Below are 17,009 nucleotides of genomic sequence, written 5' to 3' on the forward strand. Positions count from 1 at the left end.
CATGGAAAAATACAAATCTAGACTCTAATTTCTGAAAAAAAAAGTTAATAATTATTATTCATACTTTCAACTATAAAACATCATATTCAAATTTCAATCCGTTTTGAATAAGTTCTCGCAGAATTTCAATGCGGTCATTAAGGAATATATAAATGGCTGCTTTCTTTCTTTGCGCTTGCCTTGGAACTTGAAGTCCATCATTTTTATCTTCACTCATTAATTTTATTAATCATTTTAGAAAAATGTCTTGAGGCTCTTTATTATTGTTCAATTCTAAAATCAATTTATATGATTCAAGTTCTTTATAATTTGTATCTCCTACATATTCCTCATTTCTTTTTTGTTCATTTTCCCTTGAGTGTCTTGGACAGTACATAGTGATTATATGCCTCTGATCACGTGTCAAATCTTTCTTTTTGTTTGGAAGAAATTCTTGTTCAATTTTTGAGGGATGTACGCGTTTATTAATAGACCTATGTATCCTATCGTCCAAAATCTGTCATTGCTATCAATTTTTGAGTATACAACGATTTTTTTATAAACTTTTTTATTTTATTCAATCAGGAACAATTAAATTAATTGTATTCAAATTTCAAACCGTTTTCAATAAGTTCACGAAGAATATCAATGTGTTCATTAAGAAATTTATAATGGGCTTCTTTTGATCTTTTCGCTTCCCTTGGAATATCAAGATTATCAGTTTCTTTCATTAATTCTATTAATTTTCTTATAAAAGTGTCTTGAGGTACTTTGTTATTGTTCAATTCTAAAATCAATTTATATGATTCAAGTTCTTTATAATTTGTATCTCCTATATAATTATCTTTTCTTTTTTGTTCATTTTCCCTTGAGTGTCTTGGACAGTACATAGTGATTATATGCCTCTGATCACGTGTCAAATCTTTCTTTTTGTTTGGAAGAAATTCTTGTTCAATTTCAAAAATCAATGCTGCAATTCGCCCAATTTGATCATTCGTTTCGTTATCACCATTTGCTTGCTTTTCATTTATATACCCTCTCATAATCGCGAAAAGCTTATCATATTTCCATAAATTCTCATCACTCATTTTATAAAATTTACATTAAATTTGTCAACATTTTTTTACTCCTTTCAATTTTGAATTGCAAATGATATTCATTTTTTCCATGAAAACTGACATATTTCACATTTTTTTTGTTTCAAGACAAGATGATTCCATAATCTTTGATTTGAAATCGAAATACGTTTCCACTCCATTCTCAAAACCAACAAAATGTACGGCAAACCCAAATTTTAGCTAAAAGTGACAGGAAAAAAAACGTTTAGTATTAAAAAAAAGACCGATGAGAGCTTCGTTCGAAATATAGAGGGAACTGAGAATGCGCAACCATTCTCAGGGAATATTGGATGCTATTCCCGTTCCCTCTGTATGGAAAATTGAGGTTTTCAAAGGGAGTTAAAATAATATCAAATTTATACTAATTTACTTCAAAATACAAAAGTTTTTACCTTATGAACCTTTGATGGAAATATGCAAATTTAAAATAATAAAGAAAGCCGCGAGCGAAGCGATCGGCTTAGTTCGAAGATTTTGATTCAAATCTTTGCTGATCTGTAATTCGCGGAAGCCGCGAGCGAATCGAGCGGCTTAGGTCTAAGATTTTGATTCAAATCTTTGCTTATATTCCTTAAATTCTTTATGAAACTCGCAACAGTTCCTTTAAAATTTTTTATTGGCTTTAAAAAGGCAGGGTTTTCATTCTGGAGCTCCGCGAATCGCTTGGTGCTCCATAATGAAAACCCTGCAATAGATAAACACACGTCTAATCAATGCAAAAAAAGTGGAAATTTGAGTGAATTTTGATCGTCTTTTTTACTTTTTTTTCCCCATTCTAGAGTTATGTATTAGCTATTTTTTATAAGACAACCTCATACGGATCCATTAATCCATTGGTATTTAACATTTTAGTGAGGAAAATTAATTGATTTATATTTGGCAAAGATTCAATAACATTGGTCAGCAATGATATACTAAGATTATCCATTACATGAGCATTCTAAATATATCATTATTATCAAGCATATCAGGCTCAAGAAAAAGTTTCAAATTTAAAATTTATTCTAAACGTATGCAAAAAATCTTGGAATCGGATTCAAATTCATACAAAATACATCTCTATATTAATGCGATATCATTTCGGAATCAATAATTAAAATAACTTTCTTTCGTTATTTTTTTCAAGATGGATTCAGATAGCCAGGTCGTAGAGATTTCTGTAACTCATCAAAAGAAAAAAATACTAGCAAGCCCTATTGTAATCAACTCTGAAGATGATACACCATCTTCTCCTCCTCCAGCTCAGCAAGAAAAACCAAAAATTTCTAATTTATTTGATAATTCAGATAGTAGTTTAACACAAGAGTCTATTCCTCCTGAACAAAATCAAACAAAGTCTCAAGAGGCAGAAGAGGAAGAAGATGCTGAAGAAGAAATTTACGAAGTTGAAAAGATTGTAGATCATAAAAAGCAAAAGGATGGAACATACGTTTATTACATTAAGTGGAAAGGCTATACAGATGAAGATAATACTTGGGAACCTGAAGCAAATTTATTTTCAAAGCAGATGATTGAAGGTTATTGGAAAGAATATAACAGCAAGCATCCTGAAGCAGCAAATGCTACACCTAAGGAGAAAGAAAAACCAAAACATACAAAATCTACACCTAAAGAACCAAAGCGTTCAAATCTTTCGAAATCTCCAGCAAAGGATCTATCTAGGGCTGGATTACAAGAAATTAAAGGAATTATCAAGAGAAATGGCCAAATATACTTTTATTGTATTTATAACAATCAAGAGAAATTAATTAACAACCAAGAAATGAAAAATAAGTTTTCAGCGGAATTACTGAACTTCTATGAGAAAAATATAGTATTTTCGGAAACAATCAAAATTGAATAATAATTTCCCGAAGTATTACGACTTGTAATACATATAGCATTTACAAATTGCTATATCTCACAAAATACCCCTAAAATGATGTTTGATTTATAACAAATGATAGAGAAAGTAAATTTTTCTCTAAATTTTATTACATAGAGTAAAAAAGGAATATATTAAATAAAAAGACATATGTTTACTTGTTTCCTATATGCCAAATGACGATAAAACTAAAAATAAATATGAAATTTAATACTCATATCTTTAGACTTAGTTTTTTATTCAAATTTCGAAGGATTTTTCATCACATCAAGAGGATGATGCTTCACTGAGATTCGAACTATGAAAATGAATTAATGTTCATTCTATACCTATTAAAATAAATTTACTTTTTTCCCCATGCTCTATATGTTTTCGTTCAATGTAAATATGCCAATTCTATACGCAAGTCCATATGGGTATATCTTGTAATTGAATTTCCTTATAATGCTTCACTTAACATTTTCTGGAATGTTTTCACAAACTCCAGAATTTTGATAATATATCTCAGAATACCTAATTAGTATGTTCTTGTCAATATAGGCAACATATTCTCACGTAAAAGTCCTTATCCAAACCTTCTGTATAAAGATGTCTTCAGCTTTTTTTCGCTGTCTACAACTTATTTGAGGGACTCTAATTCTGTTAATAGCTAAAAACCATTTGTAGGCACTATATTGAGAGAATTTCAGAGAGTAGTAAGAGCATCCTTAAGGGTGCACTTTCCACTTTCTGACATGCTCAGATAGTATCAACATATCTTTAATTTAATGGAAAAAGAGTATAATAGCTATATTAGGAACTAAACAGTGATAAATACTAACTTTTTATTATAGAAAATTGGGATATAAAGATTGGATGTCAAAAAAATTGAGAGAATGTCAGAGAGTAGTAAGAGCACCCTTAAGCTTCTCATATAGCAAGTTAGAAGAACTTAATATATCCAATAAATTTAGAAGGTAATTTTAAAAAAATGAAGAAAGAAAGATGTTTATAATTCAATTTCATTTGAATTTTGAGATTCAATCCCAAAATGCAAAATAAGTATATTAGAAAGCCATGATTTTGTTTCCGAACTGCTTATATTCCATCTTTTTTCGAACTCCTTCAATATTCTCTGGCTGTTCTCTTCGAAATGACTGATTTCTAGGAACAAAGAATTAAACAAATATCTATCTAAAACTTCTCTTGAGTAATCCAAGTTAACAACATGAACTGTTACAACACAAAGACGACTAAATGAAAGAACACTCGTATACAAAAAGTTAAATTGGACATATTGGTTATAAATGTTTGGAATACTGCAATCAAAATAAAAATGCTCTCCAAATGAAACAATTCCGCAATTATGAGCTCCTCGTCCATGAGTAAATCCATGTCCTGATATACAATTCAAGTCTCCACTTGTTTTTATCGCAATAAAAGAATTATATGAAACATTTTGATCAACTATGCTTCTAATCAATGTTTCTATATTATTTATTTCTGATGGTTGAGAAATCTTGAATTTTCCTCCTGTGCTAATCGGAATTTCAAAAATTGGATGAATTTTTGAAATTTTTTGTGAAAAAACAAGAAGATTTATACGAATTCTGTATTTAATCAGTTCATCACTTAAAGAATGATAATCAAAGTCGTTTGATAATGAATTAAAATCGTTTTCATCCAAAAATATATTTATTGTTGAAGAACGAAGATGTGATAGTTTTTTAACGACTTTCAATATAAACGATGCATCCGTACTGCGGTTGTTGATGATTTTTGAAAAGAATTCTGTAGCTTTTTTAAGATTATCTGAGAAAACAAGTGATGGACAATAAAGATTATCTGTTTGTAATTTGGGCATATCGTTTGAAACTGTTTTAATATTCAATTCTTTTCCAAATTCAAGATATGAAATAGATCCGTGAAAAATCGCGAAACCATAGTGTTTAAATGTTGAAGATTGATTTGTTATCGATGATATTGTAGAAAGAAATGATTGATTTGATAATAATGAGAGAGATGAGATGATATATTCTGTAGCAATGAAACTATTTTCATCAGATTCATTATAGCTTGATGCAGCAAAGTATATTGGTTGCATGTATTCGAGATTTAATCTATTTAACGCATTAATCTGACTTTTATGGTTGCATATACAACATTCCATTGAACTTCCATCATATTTATTATAACAATTTGCATAAGCACCACAAAAATTGCATCTGGGTAAGTTTTTTTCGCTTGTTCGTGTTAATTTATCTATCTCATTAATAATGAAAGGAGTATATTCGAAAACAACATCTGAAACGTCATTCTTCTGTGTCGCGTCTTTAGTTGTTGGGTTCTTTAGATAATATCTAGCACATGTTTTGACTTCTTCCATTTTTTTTTCTCGAACGATTAAAATCTAGAATTTGAATCAAAGATGTTGTAAATAACAAAAAGGGCCCCAAACAAATAAAATACTAAAGTTTTTCACTCAAGGGTAATCTATATCTCTGATTTACAATACCAAAGAAATCAAATAATTGCAAAATTAATCAATTAGTGTATCAGATGTTATTTTATAATATATCCGTGTAAATATCACAAATATATTCAAAATTAATGGAGAAACGGCAATAATTTTAAATATTGAAAAATACTGAGAAAAATGTTCAAATCAAAAATCAGATGGAGTTGATAAAAATTCATAAAAATCTCCAATTTCCGGGGTTCTGGACAAGCTTAGATATAAATATAGGGTGCTAATGTATTTTAGATTCTGTCTTAATTCTATCGGCGCGATGCGCCGATAGATATGACCGATAAATTAGAATTGTAAACTTCTCAAATTTATCAATAAAATGGAAAGGTATCCTGAATCTATAGAAGAGCTTAAGAGCATTGTTTGTGCAGCAAGTCGTCTTAAATTCGTCACCAAAGTATTATATTGTCTTCGTTTCACTCAAAACCATCCTGAATATAATGAACAAATTGGCTGTTGCTGGTATCTCGATGGAGAATCATTTCTAGTCAATTCAGGTGCATTGGGTGCATTTTTAGACTTAAAATCTAATTCTATTAATACAAATTTTCGCGAACATGGATTTCAGGTCCAAAAAGGAGATAAGGTGCCACCCGAACTTCTCGAGATGTCAAATCGAAATTGGAAAAAGAGGAAGGCTACAATAGGCAATTTCAATAGAAATTCTTCAATTGCTGATGCAGATTCAATCGGACTTGTAGATTCATCTAAAAAGGATCAAACTCCCGAAAAACCAGTACAAAAGCAGTTCATAAGTATCTTCCAAAATAAGCCAAAGCCAGTAGAACCAGCTCCACCTCCGAAAATTCAAAATGCGCTTGATGAGTTTTTCAAAATCAGTGATAAACTACACCAAAAGATCAGCATCGAACATATGCTACTTGAAATGCCTTTAGACGATGCTGAGAAAAATAAATTACTTTCAGATATTGTAAGTCAATGGAAACAGGCATTTGGCATTAACCAATCAGTACCTGCTTGTCAAGCAGTAGAAAACTTAATTCCAGATACTCCAAAACGCTCGAAATATCTTACTTTCCAAATGCGTGTAAATTTAGTTTATTTAATTTATCAAGATCCATCAGCAAGCAGCCAATCAGTATCTCTAATGCAAGGAAACCTCAATTTCGATCAATTCGCTAAATTTTACGTTAGATACGGTCATCCATCAAATGATTCTTTGTTGGAGCAGCTTACTGTCGTTCCACAAATTGTTTCTGATATGGAGAGTATTGATGATGCATTAAATGAAGCAAATTATGATGATGACGCTTCATTTATTAATGGATTCATTCCTCATAGCCATAAAAACGAAATTACCCAAAAAGTATGGAATTCACCAGTTCATTCATGGGCTTTGATCCATTCTAAGACGGCAAACAAGTTTGTTTTGTATTGCAAATCAGATCAAATTTTGCAATTGTATATAACAGTAAATATAGCCACCATTGACCCTAAAAATAGGATTACCGTTAAATTCGGTAACGATATTAAAGGAACTAGTGATTGGAAGAGTCTTTTCCAACTTTTATCTTTGCCATCTGACAAAGGCCTTCAATTAGCGCCTGTTTCAATACCTTGCGTCAAAGAGATAGGTGCAGATGAAATAAATGTTGATACTCCTAAGAACAGCGTTCAAACAACACCGAGCGGATCTCAAATGTTGTTTTTGACACCAGATTCACAGACTTATCAGACAGATTCACAGTTCAGTATATCAAACAATTTCAGTTTTGAAGGATGGAGCCAACATCAAGCAGATTCGCAGTTTAATTTTTATGATTAGAGCTTTTGTTTTAATATAATTGTTAATATTGTATTTTTCTTGTGTTTTAAGTAATAAAAATTATAAAGTAATTCCTTATGTATTTTAATTCAATGGAGAAATTTTAATTTACGTGAAAAATAAACAATTTTCATAAGCCATGAAGAAACGATCGATACCTATAGCATGTATAGATAACAAATCAATATCATTTTCTTTTTATTCAAAGAAGAATATTTTGATTAATCATTCTCGTTATCCATGAAGAACATCCAATACGCATAGTGTCTATATATAACAAACTGCCATTATTTTTGTGTTTAATAACATTCAGGCGCTAATTTTTGATATGATAGTTATTATTGTCACTTTTTAAAATGCTGCTTCGAAAGTTAGATAAAATTCCACAAACTATTGAGCGTAGACAGAGTGCGATAGCAAGAATGGAAAATAGATGTGCTCAAGCACGCGACACACTCACTAAAACTATCGATAACATCAATGTTATCCAACCTAATGCTAAAATTGCCGATGAACAAGCAATGACATCAGCTAGATTGGAATATGAAGCTCAAATAATTCTTGATTATAGCGCTCAAAAAGTTGAAGCAGCAAGATCTTTAGTTGATTTATTGGATCAAGCAGAGCAAGAAATTCTTGGCGAAATAAAGCTTATGGAGTCTTTCTTGGCAACTAAAAAGACATTCGATCAGAATCCTCTTGCAGAAGATTACGTTGAAAAACTCAAAAGTCGCATTCAAAATTCCACTGCAGCAAATGATGGAGAGCACTATTGCCTTTGTAGAGGTCTTAATGTTGGCCAAATGGTTCAATGTGACAATCCAAAGTGCCCATTCGAGTGGTTCCATGTTGAATGCGTTGGAATCACCAACCGATCAGAAAACTCGTGGCTATGTCCATACTGCTCTCAGTTATTGAAAAATACGACAACTGATGAAAATCGTATTAATCCTGAATAAGAATTTAATAATTCTTTCCTCAAAGATATGCATCATGTTTATAAATTTGTTTAGTTTAGCTTTTTGCATATAAATGCGTGTTTGATTGAGCTTTATAATACAAATATCTTTTTGAAAATGAAAGTAATTGTATATATATATGAAATTAACTGAGCAAACTACTTGAATCTTATTTTCTAGAATGAAGATTATTATATCATCCATTTAATGGTTATAATGACAAGATTTTTTTTGCCAATCACTCCAAATCACTTGATTTTATGGATATATGTCAAAGACAACACATAATTAATAATAATATTTTTTATTTTCAAAAAGGTACTTTTAATGGGCCAAAAATTGAAAATTTTTAATTTCTCTAGTTTCTAGCCAAAATCAATATAGAGTTCATATGCAAAAAGTGAAACTACTATGGTGTGGAAAAAAATATCAAAGTTCCCCACTTAAACACTATATATATATAAAAATTGATTTTTATGAATAGATCATTTTTGGTTATATATTCTATGAAAGACATATATATCAAGAGATATTTCTTTTATATGAATGATTTGAAATCAGTTTTGTTGGTGGAATGGGTCCTCCATTAACAGGCTCACCTCCACCAAGATGTTTATATACATATCCAAATAACGAAAGTGGAGATTTTATCTCATCGATATCTACTTTTGATGATTTTGGACTTTCAATTTCATCAAAAGGATACGTCCAGATTCATTCTCTCCCAAATTGGAATAAAATTTCAGGAAAACAGCTAAATAAAGTTGTATCAGGTGCTATAATTGATGCTGATACAGTTGGAATACTACATTCTCATCAAGTTTCTTTATATAATTACGAATTTAATAAAATACGAGAGATGAGACCACAAAATTCATATCTTGAAAAATACAGATACTCATGTATACAATACAGCGAAAATGTACTTACTGCTCTTACGACAAATGGATCAATTTTTTCTTGGGATATCAGAACTAACGATATACCACGTTGTTTAGTGCTAAATGGCATATCTGCTACAACAAGTTTGTCAGTTTTGCCTCAAACAACAGTAGTTTCAACTGATCAAGGAAAGATTTTAGTTATTGATCCAAGGATGAACAAAAGAGTAGTCTTATTTGATATATCATGCTTTTCGCCAAGCAGTGCAATACTAGATGGAATTTCAAGAAGATTTGATTCTCCTTGGTCCATTTCATTCCAGTTTTCAAACGGATATTCTGGAATATTCGATTTAATGTATAGAACAACAGAAATAATTATTGAACCCCCACCATTTGTTGAGTGTCAAAAATATGCAAAATTGCATCCAACATTTATGGGTAAATATATGATAGTTGGATATTCTTGGTCGAAATATATATCCATCTACAAAAAACATTTGAAAAAATTCGAACTTTGTGATATCCCTATTTCTTTTTGTTCTTCGCCAATATATGATGGTTTATACTTCACATCATGTCTTGGTGATATATACCATGTATTTTAGTATATTATATTATTGTATTGAAATAAATTTTTGCATTAAGAAATGTAATATTGGTCTCTATGACTATTTATATGCTTTATTGATAATATTTGAAGCACTAAATATGTTTGATTTACAATCTTCTGAAAATTCAAAATTTTAAATAGAAATTGAATAGAAGCCAAAACTATTGATTTTCAAGTTTATAAAGACTGAGATTTGAATAATTGTGTCAAACTTTAATATAAAAAATTATTAAAAATTATTAAAAAATGCTTTTAATCAAGATATCAATAAGAAAATATTATTATATGTCAGAACTGATTTGCGGATCAAATGGATCAAATGGTGTACCTAGAGGATTGAAGTTGATATGTAAATTAAACATTTCTTCGAGTTCAGCACGCATAATTTGGCTGGTATCACAAATTTCACCTTGTGGAAGATCATTCGTTTCAAAGGCAGGTGGGGTAACCAAAACGCCATCTGTGTGAATTTCCATGATTATTTTTCTTTCTAAATCTGAGAATACATCCCTGTGAGCAGATTTCAAAATGTCCTTATATGTATACCTTTTAATGATTGAACCGCTTCCAATATCTTTAACATAATAGGCAGACTGAAAGTAATATTTGTTATTTTGCCTTCTTGTTGTGATGTAGAATGATCCAGGGAGGACAATTTCTATTTCAAAAAACTCGGTTTTCCCTTTATTTTCAAATGAAATGATTGATGCTACATCATGTTCGATGGAACGAAACAAATTATGCCTCTCTTCAAGATCTCTTGTGCGTGTAAATAATTCTGTAATTTTGTCATCTGTTAACTCAAGGTGTTCTGGCTGATTTTCTCCTAAGAATTTTGTAAATTTTGCATTTAAATAAATTGGTGAATAATCTTCCCATGTTTTTCCATAACTTCCAAGGATAGTTTTGGATGATGACAAATTTCTCTTGGAGCAATTGTCGTTAAAAATCCTCTATCATCCTTAAATCTGATAAACAGAACCATGAAACAGCATTCCTGACATGTTGTTTTGTGAATTTTATCATAGTCTTTGGCATGCTTTAGTTTAATATCCTCAAGAGCCTTTTCCAGCTTACTCAATGAGTTAGCATCACCAACAGAGTATGTACCCTTCTTATTGTACCTCTTGCAAATAGCCATGCAAAAATATGAAAGAGGTTTATCTCAAATTTTCAGAATCCAAAGTTCAGAAAAATTTAAAGCCGGATAACGGTTTTTATGAAATTAATTTTTTAATTATTTATTGCATTTTCAATATATGCATGATGTATCACACTCAAAATTTCATCATGACAAATTCCATTTTGATTTTGAAAGTCAAATGAAATCCTCAGATATAGTTTTTGATAGTTTCAATTCTCTGTAAAATCCTGTAAAAATTTTAGAGTTCAACTATTTTAAATTGAAAGGATCCGAACAATTCTTTGAAAAGTTATGTGAAATTCGATTAAGTTTAATCGATATTTTAAATTTACAAGATACTACTTGATTCCACGAAACGATTTGATTCGCAAAAAGGTAAGCTATTCAAAAATATAATGTTGCATTATTTTTTGAGGTCTCATATTTTCTTGTCCATCGAAACATGTTTTTTACTTTATTAGATTTTAGGAAAATTTTGAATCGTCAAAATCAAACAATCACTTCAAAAATTGAAATAAAAATTACCAATGGATCGTTCAACGTTATCATAAATGAAAAAATTGACACAATGCGATGAAATGTTCGTATTGACTATTTGCCCACTGTGGACCTTCTAAATATAAAATAATAAAGAGATTATTTTTTAAATTAAAAATTTATCTTTTTAGCATGCCCCTGAAAATAAAAAAATTGTCACTTTTCCGGACAAAAATAATGATCCTTCGAATTTTTTTGAACTCAAGAAAAATAAATTTTGATTTGTACATTCAACACGAACACTTTTTAAATGGAATCCAAAAAGTGGCTGTATTGAACATGTATAAATTATTATTTATAAACAAAAACTCCTTGGTCAGAGAAGTATTTTTTCATTCTATCGACAGATTCCTTTGGAGCAGGAATAGTCAAATCTAAAACAGGCAAAACCACTTTAACTCTTTCGCCAGATCCAACAACACAAAGGCCGGCCATTGAATAACAAGTGTGTAAAGGATCAGGATCGTTTGGAGGGGAGTCACAGAACCCTCCACTGTGTATCTGTGACGACCTGAGAATGTATTGGGACATGGCGTCGACATTCCAAAATTCAGGGATTTTCAAATGGTTTGAAATGATTCTGGCGGCTGTTCCCATCCACCAGGAGTAGCAGGAATCAACGAGTTTGTTCGTGCGGCCATTAAAACCTCCTGCGAACTCATCTTGACGCATTGCAATGTATCTGACAACTAAATTTAGGTCGATTTCGTCTAACGCGTTCAAAATGTATAGGATTCCGACACCACAATGGACAAAACCGCCATGGGACTCACAAAATGGGGTAGGAGAAAAGCCTCCGTCGTAATTAAAGCAACTTTTAGTAAATTTAAGAACATCTTTTGTTAATTCGGGTGTCATAATGTTGAGAATGTTTGCAATTGCAAGTGCAGCGTATGTAGAGCGTAAGTCTATCTCAGAATCTAGTGAAGCTGAAAATGAACCATCATTTTGCTTCAGACTCATAAGAAAGTTATACATTTTGGATCTATCTATTAACTTATATGCATTTTCATCGCCACATATGGATAAGGCTGTAATTGCTTGCAAGTTTGTAATAATATTGCAATTATCCTCTGAAAATCCAGAAAATTGGCCTGACTCTGTCATTCTGTGTGATAAAAACTGTTCCATTTTTGAACGCACCATTGGAAATTTTTCACTTTGATCAATTCCAAGAATTGGAAATGCAGCTAATGAATATGCTGCATAAACTGGTATTATAGACTCGGATCTTTGACCTTTCACTGATGATTTATTAATTAAATTTGAAAGAAAACCAATATGATCACCAAGATTCCAATCTACGGTTCTTGATCTAAGACATTTTATATAATTGCACTTCTCCTTTTGCATTTCGGAGGTTTTTGTTGGAATTCCTTCATCATCATATTCCAAAGTATATAAATCAAAATCCATTAAAATAAAATGGGGTCTGAAATTTTTATTTTGGGGTTTAAATTTTTTTATGGTATCTGAAAAGGATTTTAATAAGCTCTTGGAGTTGAGTAAAGATCATATCGAGCTTATGAACACGATATACCGACTAAAAACATTCGATGAAACCGAAATCGACAAAATTTACAAAGATATAAAAATTAAAATGATTGATACTAAACTATACACGCCAGAATCTTTTTGTATGATTATTTCCGATGCTTCAAAATTCAATAACAGGTATTTGAAATCATATTTATCCTTATTCAAAAAGATTATTCAAGAATATCATATAAAAACAATACATAGGATTTCAGCCATTCTTAATTACTTTGTTTATAAAGAATGTGGAATTATTCTTGATTTTGATAACGCGTTTTATTTAAAAGATTATGAATCTCAAAATATTTCCATTAATATTCATGAAGAAAATACTATTTACAAAGCAATAATGGAAGATGATTTAAAGATGTTTATATTATTCACAGAAATCGATGGATTTGATGTAAATCATGCAGAAGAGTTTAGTAATTTTTATCCAGAACCTCTTGAGTATTCATATCTCGAATTATGTTGTTATCATGGAGCCGTTAATTGTTTCAAATTATTAAGAACAAAATACAATCAAGAAATAACATATCAATGCCTTATGTTTTCATTTTTAAGCGGAGTTCCTGATATCGTGAATGAATGTTTAAAGGTGCAAAAACCATTATATCAATGTATGGAATATTCAATCATATCACATAACATTGATTTCATTTCATATTTGATGAATGAATATGAATTAACGATCGATCCTGAAGATTGTTGCAAACATAATAATCTTCATGCATTTTTGGTTTATTTCGACCAAACTAATGATATACAAAATTGTTTAGTTTCATCTCCACTTTTTCATCTTCCATCTCTTTGTGAATATTTTATTTCACAATGTGATAATATCAATGAAAATGAAGCCTGTGAAACAACTGCTCTTTGTAATGCAGCATATAGTGGATGCAAGGAAATTACTGAACTTTTCATTTCCCATGGAGCAAAAGTTGATGTACGAGATTGTGATAATTTGATTCCTCTTCATTATGCAGCCAAAACAAACAGTAAAGAAAATGTTGAAGTCCTCATCTTACATAATTCAGATGTCAATTCAAAGACATATTTTAATGAATGGACTCCTATTCATTATGCAGCAATTACGAACAATATGGAAATTGTGGAGCTTCTTATTTCAAATGGTGCAGATGTGACTGCAAAAGATGTCAACGGAAATACAGTTCTACACCATGCTTCAGAACATAATAGTATAGAAGCAGCAGAAGTTCTAATTTCCCATGGAGCATTTGTAGATGAAAAAAATATGTCTGGTCAAACGTCTTTATTTTTTACAGCAATTTGGAATGATGTAGAAATGACAGAATTCCTTTTGAAGCATGGTGCTGATATTAATGCAAAAGATAATGATAATAAAACACCACTTATATTTGCTATTGAAAACGGATGTGAATATACAGCGAAATACCTCATTTTGCACTATGCCGATGTCAAAGCTAAAGACAAATCAGGCAAAACTACCTTTGATTATGCAAATGAATTGGAACTAACCGAAATAGTAGACCTTTTAATTTCTCACGGTGCGTAAAATCATCATCTATTATATATTTGTAATTAATGAGACTAATAAAATAATAAAAAAATCTAATATTATATAGAATTCCTTGTGTAGATTTGATATCTCCGAATTACATCATTCTCTATTATAATTTAAAATTATTTAGAAATAAAGATTAATAAAAATTAGTTCGGATGACTCTTTTTTTATGAAACACTAGATGTGCACTTATTACTTCTGGTACACTATCAAATCATAATTAACTAAAATGCAACTTTATATGATATTTATTAAACATTTTTCATTGCAAATCTAATAATATCAGTCGCAATGAATTGGCTAATATAATTGCTAATACATCAATGAAGTGATTTATTTCAATCTCAATATAATGGTTACTGACAAACCCTGTCAAAAAAAATTGAGAAAATGTCAAAAAAATAATAAAAATAAAAAGCAAATATTTAAGAAGAGTTTATTGGGACAATTCTGCATATGCTGCCTCGACACTCTTAGACAAAAGGAAGTGGTGTCTCTCAAACAAAGAAATCTGTAATTCTGTGAAGTAATTTGAACTTCTAGCTTGGTTGATAATTGCATCAATAACAGCGATTTGGTTTGACTTTGTTGCATCGCATAACTGCTTGAATAACTCTGCAACGCCTTGTTCAAGGTTCTTTTCAGCATATGTAATGCAATCCTGGTATTTGAAGGCTGCAAGAAGTAATTGGGCTTTAAGTATCTTAATATTTGTCAATTGAGCCTTCATTAATTGTGAAGAGTTAATTTGGTCATTATTTTCCTCTCCAAGTTTAGTTTGGACTCGATCGACAACCAACAGAGCAAGATCTAGTCTGTCACCTCTGCTATAGCAGTCAACACAGTTAAAAACAGAATCGAATAGAAGTGGAGGTGAAAGATGTTGTTCTAAGCAAAGATTTGCAGCTTCTTCGTATGTATTTCCTGCATAGTGGAGAAGATCGAATTGAGCTTCTGTCTTTCCAAGCTCAAGAAGTAAAACTACAGCAAGATTTGGTTTATTATCGGATTTAAGTACATCAGCTGCTACACGATAGCAATGAAGTCCATCAGCTAATGGGTCTGACCATGTATCGCGAAGATTTCTTGAAATGCTAAAATTGAAATTTGCAGATTTGATAAATAAACGAGCTGCTTTAACAGCAGTTCTAACTGTATGTTGTTTGTCTTCGATTTTTTGCCAACATTGCATTTCTCCGAACTTTGCAAGAGCGACAAGTCCGCATTCGAACGGATTTTCTTCGTCTTGAGTCCTGGAAAGTTCGTCAAATTCGGCAGCGGTTTCCTTGAGCGAATTCTTAGTACGGAAAAGCTTTGTAAGTTTGGCTGATATCTCATCAAAGCGCTTATAAAACGTCATCGCTGTCTAATTTTGTAAACTTCAGAAATTCAATTTTGATTTCATTTTTTAGGATCAGACTTTACTTTAGGATCATGTTTAGAGATGGAAAAAACATTTCTGATGCATCACGAACTCACTCCAATTCTCCGATTTATTAATGAATTTTTCCAATTTCAGAGTAATTCATAATAAGAAATGTGCTTTATTAATCAAGCATGCTTTCAATCACCAAATTTTTCAAAATGAACGGTGCATATACACTTTTGCAGATCAGTGTTAAATTGAAAAAGCCAACAAATCAAGATTCGACAGAATGAAGCAAAGGAAGATGCAATTGCACTCATATAATCCAGTAAACAAGAATTTTAGGAAGATGTAGCTATGCATGTCTCTCAAACTAGTCCAAATTATTAAAAAGCATGAAAAGAATGAATTCTAGAATTTTTACTGCAAATTCCAAATTCATATTTACTCGTCACTGTGTTTCCTTCCAATTGTGTGTATCAATATTATAACTAGTAGCTCATTTACAAAGTTTTTTTTTCCTGAATAAATAAATTTACCACCAAAAGTTTTTATTTTTTTATGAGCATCACTTATGAAGAATTCTTGGAAGTATTCCATGATGCGATTGTTACTTTAAAAGCATTGTACAGACTTAAAGCAAAGACGCAAGATGAAATAACTCGTATTTACAAAGAAATAAAAAGGAATTTGATTAAAATGAAAGTATTCACACCATCTCAAATTCTTAGTGCTATTTCTTGTGCAGCAATTTATAACAATCGTTTTTTAAGATCATATTGGGCATTATTCAAAATAATCTATAACAAATATCAACCAAAGACGCTTGATAATCTCACACCTCTTTTCAATGAATTATTTCGTTTAGAATATGAGCTTCAAAATAAATCTGATATTTCAACTTTGTTAGAATTTCATGAAGAAAACACGATTTTCAGAGCAATTATGGATGATGATATTCAAGCATTCATTGCATTCACCGAAAGAGAAGGATTTGATGAAAATTAATATAATAGATTTCGTAAATATTATCCATATAGTAGAATGGGATTAACACTTCTTGAATTTTGTTGCTATCATGGAGCTGTCAAATGCTTTAAGTTTTTAAGAACAAAATATAACTTTATCATTTCATATAAATGTGTTTTGTTTTCTTTCTTAAGTGGAAATC

General features: G+C 30.7%; 11 protein-coding genes across 11 annotated transcripts, besides 3 other annotated features; 6 read left to right on the top strand and 5 right to left on the bottom strand.

Annotated features, from left to right (window-relative positions):
- Nucleotides 1-575: 575 nt before the first annotated feature.
- TVAGG3_0678270 (uncharacterized protein) lies at nt 576-1,067 on the bottom strand (the record flags this gene model as incomplete). Its single annotated transcript, XM_001581145.1, has 1 exon — nt 576-1,067. One exon carries the CDS (start codon nt 1,065-1,067, stop codon nt 576-578), a length of 492 nt encoding a protein of 163 aa, XP_001581195.1.
- Nucleotides 1,068-1,259: 192 nt separating this feature from the next.
- Nucleotides 1,260-1,711: a mobile genetic element.
- Nucleotides 1,712-2,223: 512 nt separating this feature from the next.
- Nucleotides 2,224-3,297, top strand: TVAGG3_0678290 (methylated histone binding; the record flags this gene model as incomplete). Its single annotated transcript, XM_001581146.1, has 1 exon — nt 2,224-2,940. The coding sequence occupies one exon, from the start codon at nt 2,224-2,226 to the stop codon at nt 2,938-2,940; it is 717 nt and encodes a 238-aa protein (XP_001581196.1).
- Nucleotides 3,298-3,668: 371 nt separating this feature from the next.
- Nucleotides 3,669-3,701: a mobile genetic element.
- Nucleotides 3,702-3,832: 131 nt separating this feature from the next.
- Nucleotides 3,833-3,865: a mobile genetic element.
- Nucleotides 3,866-3,949: 84 nt separating this feature from the next.
- On the bottom strand, nt 3,950-5,326 carry TVAGG3_0678320 (SEC24-related protein family; the record flags this gene model as incomplete). Its single annotated transcript, XM_001581147.1, has 1 exon — nt 3,950-5,326. One exon carries the CDS (start codon nt 5,324-5,326, stop codon nt 3,950-3,952), a length of 1,377 nt encoding a protein of 458 aa, XP_001581197.1.
- Nucleotides 5,327-5,783: 457 nt separating this feature from the next.
- On the top strand, nt 5,784-7,326 carry TVAGG3_0678330 (uncharacterized protein; the record flags this gene model as incomplete). The annotated part of the gene is made up of 1 exon (XM_001581148.1): nt 5,790-7,256. One exon carries the CDS (start codon nt 5,790-5,792, stop codon nt 7,254-7,256), a length of 1,467 nt encoding a protein of 488 aa, XP_001581198.1.
- A 286-nt stretch (nt 7,327-7,612) lies between these two features.
- TVAGG3_0678340 (methylated histone binding) lies at nt 7,613-8,306 on the top strand (the record flags this gene model as incomplete). Its single annotated transcript, XM_001581149.1, has 1 exon — nt 7,613-8,215. One exon carries the CDS (start codon nt 7,613-7,615, stop codon nt 8,213-8,215), a length of 603 nt encoding a protein of 200 aa, XP_001581199.1.
- Nucleotides 8,307-8,789: 483 nt separating this feature from the next.
- Nucleotides 8,790-9,854, top strand: TVAGG3_0678350 (WD40 repeat-like family; the record flags this gene model as incomplete). The annotated part of the gene is made up of 1 exon (XM_001581150.1): nt 8,790-9,704. One exon carries the CDS (start codon nt 8,790-8,792, stop codon nt 9,702-9,704), a length of 915 nt encoding a protein of 304 aa, XP_001581200.1.
- A 105-nt stretch (nt 9,855-9,959) lies between these two features.
- TVAGG3_0678360 (uncharacterized protein) lies at nt 9,960-10,850 on the bottom strand (the record flags this gene model as incomplete). Its single annotated transcript, XM_001581151.1, has 1 exon — nt 10,560-10,850. The coding sequence occupies one exon, from the start codon at nt 10,848-10,850 to the stop codon at nt 10,560-10,562; it is 291 nt and encodes a 96-aa protein (XP_001581201.1).
- Nucleotides 10,851-11,523: 673 nt separating this feature from the next.
- TVAGG3_0678370 (protein farnesylation) lies at nt 11,524-12,806 on the bottom strand (the record flags this gene model as incomplete). The annotated part of the gene is made up of 1 exon (XM_001581152.1): nt 11,682-12,806. One exon carries the CDS (start codon nt 12,804-12,806, stop codon nt 11,682-11,684), a length of 1,125 nt encoding a protein of 374 aa, XP_001581202.1.
- A 49-nt stretch (nt 12,807-12,855) lies between these two features.
- On the top strand, nt 12,856-14,574 carry TVAGG3_0678380 (spectrin binding; the record flags this gene model as incomplete). The annotated part of the gene is made up of 1 exon (XM_001581153.1): nt 12,856-14,463. The coding sequence occupies one exon, from the start codon at nt 12,856-12,858 to the stop codon at nt 14,461-14,463; it is 1,608 nt and encodes a 535-aa protein (XP_001581203.1).
- A 316-nt stretch (nt 14,575-14,890) lies between these two features.
- Nucleotides 14,891-15,834, bottom strand: TVAGG3_0678390 (factor VIII-associated gene 1 family protein; the record flags this gene model as incomplete). The annotated part of the gene is made up of 1 exon (XM_001581154.2): nt 14,909-15,832. The coding sequence occupies one exon, from the start codon at nt 15,830-15,832 to the stop codon at nt 14,909-14,911; it is 924 nt and encodes a 307-aa protein (XP_001581204.1).
- A 565-nt stretch (nt 15,835-16,399) lies between these two features.
- TVAGG3_0678400 (protein ubiquitination) lies at nt 16,400-16,846 on the top strand (the record flags this gene model as incomplete). The annotated part of the gene is made up of 1 exon (XM_001581155.1): nt 16,400-16,846. One exon carries the CDS (start codon nt 16,400-16,402, stop codon nt 16,844-16,846), a length of 447 nt encoding a protein of 148 aa, XP_001581205.1.
- Between the last annotated feature and the right edge of the window lie 163 nt (nt 16,847-17,009).

The sequence above is a fragment of the Trichomonas vaginalis genome, chromosome III (genome assembly GCF_026262505.1).
Source record: "Trichomonas vaginalis G3 chromosome III, whole genome shotgun sequence".
NCBI classification, from domain to species: Eukaryota; Parabasalia; order Trichomonadida; family Trichomonadidae; genus Trichomonas; species Trichomonas vaginalis.